The 8,851-nt window shown below is 39.6% G+C and overlaps 1 protein-coding gene across 1 annotated transcript; it reads right to left on the reverse strand.

Annotated features, from left to right (window-relative positions):
• Positions 1-529: 529 nt before the first annotated feature.
• Positions 530-7,801, reverse strand: LOC144934048 (NXPE family member 4-like). Its single transcript, XM_078859451.1, has 5 exons — positions 7,724-7,801; positions 5,634-6,337; positions 3,664-3,722; positions 1,439-1,657; positions 530-1,062 (listed from the first exon to the last, which is right to left on the reverse strand). Exons 1-5 carry the CDS (start codon positions 7,799-7,801, stop codon positions 530-532), a joined length of 1,593 nt encoding a protein of 530 aa, XP_078715577.1.
• Positions 7,802-8,851: the final 1,050 nt, after the last annotated feature.

Genomic DNA, 8,851 nt, shown 5'->3' on the forward strand with positions numbered 1-8,851 from the left:
AAGAAAAAAAACATTCAGTGGTGCTCTTCTGCATTGCCATCTCTGAGTCAGTGGTGAAATTTCCACGTATCGATAGCATTCATCAACCTAACGAGGAGGCAAAACCATTTAAGAATACTGGACATATAGGGGGATAAGTCCATCCCTCGTAAAAAAAAATACGTAATTTGAACCATCCTCCTGCATCTTAGTCAAGCACTCTGCCACAGACACACCCGGATGGATACCAAAACCTCTAAAAGTTATTCAAAACAGTGGTTTGAGCAGTGAACAAGATACATATTTTAAGAAATGCTCATTTTCACGTCGTGAGAATTGTATTTTATTATGCTTTATTTTTATTATTTTGTTATTTCCCTTCTACGTGACTTTACCGAAAGAACCAAGAAGAGAAATGCTCATTTGCTACATATTATGTAAACATTGTATGTAATATATTTGCATTATATTTTAAGTAGGACCATCATTATGTGTCAATGAACCAGGACCAGAACGATTCCGTTATGGATCTCGTAGGAATGACCCAATATTAGCAAATAAAAGAAAAAAAAGCATTTACTTGATTTTTCACGATGAATGGATTCGGGTGAATCTGAGCAGAATTAAGCACAGCTGTCATATCCCACGCATCTACAAATGCAACCTTCAAGTTTTTAAACACTTCCAAAAGGATTTGATTGATTCTAAATGTGCCCCAGTTGTTTAATATTTCCACGCCATAATTTTCTCGTGTGTTCGCTAATTTAACGATGACCTTCGTTTCAGGACTTCGAATCAGGAGTTTTTCTACCGCCGCTTTAATGTTGCGCATTCTCGTTTCAAACACGTGCAGAGGGAAGGGCGTGTAATGAGCGCCGAGGCAGATTCCTAAGACAGTGTCGCTCCCACCGGTGATGTTATCAATTCGATTCGCGACATATTTGAGGTCTTCTGGATAAGTGTCTGCCGATGCAATGAACGGGTAGCTGTGGCAAAACCATTGCCATGTGACGTCGTAGCTTTCATTGACAGCTTTTTTGGGTTGATGCTTTCCAGGTTTGTGAAGATCGATAACGTGTAAATCTGTATGAGAGACAGGACACGTGTACGTTAAAATTAATGTTTCCATTAATAAGCACAATCCAAATAGTCAATTGGATAAATAAATGCATATATAGAATTAATGTATTTTTCAATACAGTAATTAGAAAACATTTATGTAATAGGTCGTGCATTATGCATTAAACCATTAGCAATTCCTGAAGTGCATTTTGGTCTTCTCATCTTGGGTGACCATAAAAATTAATTGAAGCAAATGTGACAGCACCAAAGCCCACTCCTGCAAAATCTGCTTCTGGGAACCATATATGTTTAGCCCTCAGTTTTAAGATTAATGTGATGTTTGACATTTATCAATAACCACATGGACACAAGTACAAATAATATTAAGTGCCGTTACCTTTGATGAAACTAACTAGATATTCCCACCACTGCCTTATGGTAGAATCGCCAAGTAGAATTACGTTTTTCCCTTTCAAGCAGTTCAAAACAGATAATGGCGAATTGAACTGCTTCGTTTTGCAATACGTAGATTGCCACGTATTTCTCAGGTAATATCCACTGGGGTTTGGATTTCCAAAACCCATAGCGCAATCTTCAAAATTGCTTTCAAATGAACCTTGTAAGAAGTAAAAAAAAACAATTATTAAAAACATGTTGAAAATTATTTCATGAAGGTTGAACAGCATGCTTAATCATTCACATTAATTGGGGCTTAAATTTACGTATTGTGCACGCGAAAAAGTATATGTAAAGGCAAAGATCTCCGTAAAGTCTGTAACATACTGTTTGGGGCAAGTGCTGTTAGTGACCACCTATTAAGGCTGGCACAACACGCGAGGGGTGGGTGGCCAATACCACACCCACCAGCCTTCATTTCTCCAGTGCTGGTGTTTACACAAAGACAAAGATCCACCGTATAGCCTTAACAGACTGTAGGGGCAAGTACTGTTAGCGAGCACCTATGAAGGCCGGAACGGTACACGAGGGGGTTGGTAGCCAGCACCACGCCCGACCGCCTTTGTCTCCCCAGTGGCGATGTTTACACACCGCACCAGGTACTCATTTCAGGCTGAGTCGACCTAGGGGAGGCCCATGACCGGTTCAGATAATCGTCACTGGTGTTGGCCGTGAGCGGGAATCGAACCCGGGTCGCCAGGTTCATAGCGCAGCGCGCTAACCGCTACACTCCACAAGCACATTACGACAGACATTTTGGGCTCAATCAAATTATTTGCAAGGTCTAATTTACAAAATATATTATTGAAAAAGCAAAGACTGTAAAGTTAAATGTGCAAGACAACGTTTTAAAATGTTCTTTAGTGCAAGGTTACACGATAAACGTTGGTTAAACGTAGTTTATTTGTTATGCTCTTTGTGAACAATGTTACTCTGTATTTGAGAAGCGAATGATTGCGACCTGTCGCTAAAGTCCTTTCTGAAAAGAATGATACACATTTATACAAGTTTGATTGTGCCATATCATACTGCCCCCATTTTCGCTGGCATTTTAGAATTACAGCCAATAATTCTTGCCGAATGTCATTATTAGATTTACATGTTGGCGAAATGTTAAGCTTTCACGAATGTTACTCCTGCACGACTGTCGGCAGGTGGAAAGTCAAAACCCGGACCATTTAAGCAAACAAAGTAGGCAGAACTTACAAAGTTCTCCACAGGACCCTCCCGCAGCCAAAAGAGTAAGGTGGGGCTCGGGGCGTGATAAGTTTAACGTTCTGACCCGCCCCGAATGGACATTTGTGAAAATAGCTTTATAGCTCATCGGAATCCTCCAATATAAATATATTATAATTTTGAAGTGAAGAGGTGGCCGCCAGAGGTGGGACAAAGTCATTGTTATGCAAGTCCAAGTCGAGTCGCAAGTCATCAAATTCATGACTCGAGTCTGACTCGAGTCCAAGTCACATGACTCGAGTCCACATCTCATAGGTGGGACAAAGTCATTGTTATGCAAGTCCAAGTCGAGTCGCAAGTCATCAAATTCATGACTCGAGTCTGACTCGAGTCCAAGTCACATGACTCGAGTCCACACCTCTGGTGGCCGCTATCAAATTCTCAAAAGAGTATTGCCCTTGGAGAAAATTTCCACGTGAACATTTAGTGCAGCGTGGGACTGGCCAATAGTGATGCTGTAGCGCATTTGTCTGGGCTAACATCACACGTAAATACCACGTGCAGTAAACTATTGTAGTCTGCGCTCCTTCAATGGAGGCACAGCAAAGCTAAACACACTTTCTCACGTCCTTTCGTGGCTAGCAGACATTGAAACTGAGCGCCTGAACACGTTGCCATTCGCACGAATAGATTAGTAACGCACTGTGTGGTTGCTATTGTTGACACGCGGCATGATCGTCAATCTGCACAAACCAGCACGGTCAAACAACTCCCATGTGGAATGATCACGGGCTATGCATTAATCACCCCTGATAATGATTTAAATGTATCAGACGAAATGTATTTAAACGGGGGGGGGGGCGTTGGATGGAAGCTATAGGATGGGAATTCGTAATTAATAGAGGGCAAAACCTCCAGTCGACGAAAATAATGGTATTTATTCATTCAAAATGACAAATTGTTGCTGCATCTAAAATATACAGTACTTACCATTTGCTGGAGCAACTCGTACATTGTACGTAAGTTGTTTCGATACCCATATGCGATCACTGTGATGAAAACAAAATTCACTTGAAATTAAGCATTGATTATATGCTTTATTAAGCAAGCCTTGCATCTGTTATTACTGTAAATTGTTATCGTGTGTTGATAGACTTAAAAACATGACACGGAGACATGGAGAAACCAAACGACATGTCTCGGACCACATCCGTGAACATAAAGCAGACTTGAAACACGGTAGGACAAACACCTCAGCCGTGGCAGATCACTGTTACAATTCAGTGGGCTCACATGACATTGACTTCTCCAAGACAGAGGTTCTCTGCAAGCCATCTGGCTACCATGAGAGATTCGTTCATGAGGCGATCCACATATACAAACACAGAGACAATTTCACCTGAGAAGATGGATTCTGGCTTAGCAATCATTGGAAGGACGTAATAAACCATTTCGGATCTTAACTGATTGTGTTCACGTTTACGGTGACTTTCAGACCGCGTTCCACTCACTGGCATTGTATTCTCTGCAGGGAATGGATTCTTTGCTCCGCTGCAAGTTTACCCTCACTACTCACCCATTGACATATTTCGTTGCTTCCCCTTAGTATCTTTCACACGACGGTCAATGGTACAGTGTATAATAACAAATAGTATAACATTTATATGCTTAATACAATGTACAAGGTAATATATAGTATCGTAATTGTATAGTCAATATACAGCAGTATGATATACATTAGGGTGGGTAGAATAATACATAGTTCAATATTACAATGTGGTTTATATCAATACAGTATATAATTTAACGTTGGGTTTGTCTATGGCAGTATATAGTACGGTGTAGACTCGTTTGATGTAAGAGAATAAAGTTTAGATGTTGCTAATCCTGCATAATGCACGGACATGAGTAGTACTAATCACATACCTGCATTTCCCATAAATATGCTAAATGCCTCTTGATATGCATATTCTTTTGTCAAGGCGCTCTTTTCCCCCCTTCCAACCCAGCTTATATATATGCTCCAAGCACGTGTGCTGTTTCATTCAGACGCTGTCGCCTCGACAGACCTGGTTTTCACCTGAGGACGGCTGCTTGCGTTGTGGCCGAAACGTCGTGAGAATTGTTTATTATATTTTATTTGTATTATTTTATTACTTCCCTTCTACGTGACTTTACCGAAAGAACCAAGAAGATGAATCCCTGCAGTCACGAAAGCTTTAAATCGAAATTTAATGTGTGCTATTTTCTTAATTTCCTCATTACATTCATAGATATATGCCGTATATTCTAACTTAGAACGTGTCTTAGTAAATTGTAAATGAGTTCTGGGTTTACTCTCCCGAAATACTGGTAGTACTGAAATAGTAACCAATTGGCACGTTTTGTTCACGTAATGAACCTTACTAAATCGGCTGTATCGGGTGGACGTGGGTTTACGACACATTTCCGTTTACGCGATCTCACCCAAAATAAGTAATATTTAAAAATACTTTTTTTTAAACACGCTTTAATGAAATGTACCCTACTTGTAATGGCAGAAGTCCACGACTCCAGGAAGTGGCTTACAAGATTTGAGGATACGACAACAATAAACAGATTGAGTTTAATAAAAGCGGGTAAAGAAAACGTTATCAACGTGAGAAGATGTGATCGCGTTATCCAAGCCAGGTGGCTCAGTGGTGCAGCGAGTGGCGTTGCGAGTTCAAACCCTGGTGGGATGGGGGGGGGACTCCGTTTGTTTCTATGTGGAGGCACTAATATGAAGATGTATTGTCTGCTTGTTTAATCATTAACGTGCACGTTTTCATCGTCTTATACCCACCGGCTGTCCCGGTTATTGTAAGCATAATACTACATTTTACGTGATACATTTTTAATGCAAAAGTGCCTATTAAAACACAAACTGAGGATAATCAAGGCAAATTGATCCACTCAGTGTTGTGCGTACACGTGCTTACCTTGTAAAGAACTTCGATTCCTCTTCAGAAAATACGTTTCGGTACTTGTTATACGACTTAATAGTGAGAAGAGCTGAACAAGGAAGTTCACTTGGCTTTTCACACTTCCATGGTTCATTCAAATGCGTGTCCGTATAATCACAGACCTGCTTCGTTGTGTTGAGAAAAGTGTGGCATGAGGTTACTTCTCTTGACTTCCCACTGACAAAAGTCCCCAGGAAAGTGACTTTATCTGGAATGGTTTCTCGGACTCTGTCCAGCACGCTCACAGCCTCACTGGAGTGCACGAGCGTGAAGGCCAAACTGCTGTCTCCTGGCCAGAAGAGCGTGAACCTCACATTGTACACACCATTGCCAAGGTCAGTCACCACGCCAGAAGACGCAGCCCCAAGGCTTGGGCTGAAAATCCGAGCGAGGAGGAAATCCCCACCGTAGAGCTTCCTTCTGTTCGTAAAGTCATACATTTCCACTTCAACATTGAGTGTGTCTCCAACGGTGTGAGGTTCGCCGCCATTTAGTATTGTGATTCGACTGTTCTTAAAAGACGTAGAACAAGTAATATTGGTTGAAATGAGAATTGGGCGCTTTGTTGTTATAGGGATATTCGTCGTTGTGCTGCTGTTAATTTCATCTTTATTGGGGAGAAATTGTAATTTCTTATTCTGGTAGTGAAGTTTTGGTAGTACATTTTTAATGGTCGATGTCTGAAAAAAAGTGGTTGATTTCACATTTACTAAAACGCCAAAATACAAAGTAAGCCATTAATCAAGCACACTCTGAAATCATACTTTGTCAATTTAACTGCATTATTACGCGATGTAGTTTAATGCAACAAAATCTCACTGCATAGCCAACAAAACAGGGGAGTCGAGGTTAAAAATTAACTATTATATTGCATTCACACAACATTCCATGTTATCATTCTGGAATGACAGAAAATTGATTTGTTTCTGCAGTATTTGTAATGAAAATAAGTAGTACCGATCCCAGTTATTTTCATTATATATTGGATTCACTGAATTTTTTTTTTCTCCGATTGAATTGAAGGCATTGAGTAAAGATGCAAGCAGACCCTCATCCAATCTTGTTCCGTCGTCTTATCAAGGATATACCTCTTGCGGCGCGCCAGCTGCGAGTACTAATTAAACGAGTGTTGTAAAGTATTAGAGAATCCACGCATACACCTGATTGTTTTTCCTCGTTATATTTAGGGGATTGGTTGGTGAAAGCAGTCAATTACCTTTTATCGTCTACAAAAGAGAAGCATAATAGTCATTGGTATTCATTCGTATTTTCCAAATATCTGCTTGATAGCATGTACGAGGTCGATGATAGATAAATCTATCTTAATCCAAGCTTGCTCATGTGGGTGGTTACAGGTAAAAATAAGACCGTTAACATCAAATATCTATTGATCAAAAAGTGGATATCTCTCAGCAACACATTCAAATGCCTAAAGGAGCAAAATTATTAAATGGATATCACCACTTGAAATAATTAAATAACTAGCTGTTATTTTTATTTGAAAGGCAAATTGAGCTTAAAAATGAAGTTACACCGGGGCATCTCAAGACAATTTGCACTTAGACAATAAGCATCTCACCATATTTTACAAGACTCCCCTCGTGACACCTATTTCTGTGGGCACAAAGTGATTTCTATCTCCTGGTCAGCAATCTGATATGTGCCTGCCAGTACAGTGCGATGATTGTGTGTCATCTCAAATTAATAATTTGCAAGTAAATGATTGAATTAGGAAAAATTAGACCATGATGTTGGCACAGTGGCCTTCTCGTTTCGAATTGTTCGCTATATGTAACACACACTGTAAAGCAGACGGCGCGTCGTATTTTATGGTTAATATATACCCCTGGTATATAACCAGGGCTGCCTGCTAGGTTAGAACCATGAAACTCTTGTAACAATCCGCAAACATGCTACAATTGGGCCAAGTCATGTTTGTGATGGTGTAATACGTTAAATATGAAACTTTATACAAAAAACATGTATTTATTATCTCAACGTAGGGATAAATTAACCATAATAACAACCACCCCTTCATATTGATGATGGTGCATGTGAGAACTTACCTTAAAGAGTTTATAACAACTGGTTAATAGTGCAAAAATGACAACAATTATTATAAGATTTGCTTTTAAAGAAGGCATTTTTTACTTCCAAAATGTATGTGGTTTTAAATCGTTTCTGTAAAACAAATAAAATACAAATGCATGTTAAAAAGATAATTGCAAATTGTGAATGTAAAAAGGCATTGAAAAGAATCTTACTGAACTGGAGGGTACTTGTTTACACGTGACTATTTTCGTATTTTCACAAAGTTCATCGATAAGTTTGGCATTGTGCAATGGTCCAAAGTGGTGAGATTCGGCCAAACCAATCAGATCGTAATTTAATGCAGACTTGATGCCTTACGATAGCTTTCTATTTAATGTTTGAATATCTTAACGCCTGTATTATTGCAGGCAAGGGTTAAGCCTATGTTTTAATCAATTGCCATGTTGAAGAAAAATTAAGAGCTTCTGTAAAGAGCACTCAAAGCTGTACACACACGGTCGTGATCATGACTTACTTGCTCTACTGATTAACACAATCTTCCTCTACATAGGACTTCTTTCGCACTGTACATAGCCAACCGTGATAATCGAAGGTGCAGGGGAAGGACAAACTAAACGCGAAAAGTAGTTAAAGAAATTAGTTTTCAACCTGGATTTAAAAGTGCATAGCTTCGGTTGCTTCCTAATCTGAAAGTGCACGATACAGTGACCGTCTTTATTCGATGCTTAGTATCATGTAGCAGTCATTCCCAAACCTCCTCAATCCGAGGACCACTAATGTAGTATATAAGGAGTAGCTAGCGTGAGTGTTGTAGTGCAGGAACACAATATCACTACTCCAGGCTACATTCATGTTTAGCCCATCAATTTCCCCCGAGGTCAGGATTTGAATTAGACAAGGGCTATATTTTTGCTGCTATGCCCATAGCCCTATATTAAGTTAAGATATTTGTTAAACAAGAGCCACAATTTAATCACAGACGAGCATGGACAATAGTTTGTAGAAATCTGACGAATTGCTCTTTGTCAAGATCTCTGTCAGTCCAATTTGCCCAACCAGTTTTGGATTTCGCTGCAAAAAAATCTGATTGATACGATTCTAAACGTTAACTTCACCTTGGTAATGCATCTATTGATGATGTA

The sequence above is a fragment of the Lampetra fluviatilis genome, chromosome 1 (genome assembly GCF_964198595.1).
Source record: "Lampetra fluviatilis chromosome 1, kcLamFluv1.1, whole genome shotgun sequence".
Lineage (NCBI taxonomy): Eukaryota > Metazoa > Chordata > Hyperoartia > Petromyzontiformes > Petromyzontidae > Lampetra > Lampetra fluviatilis.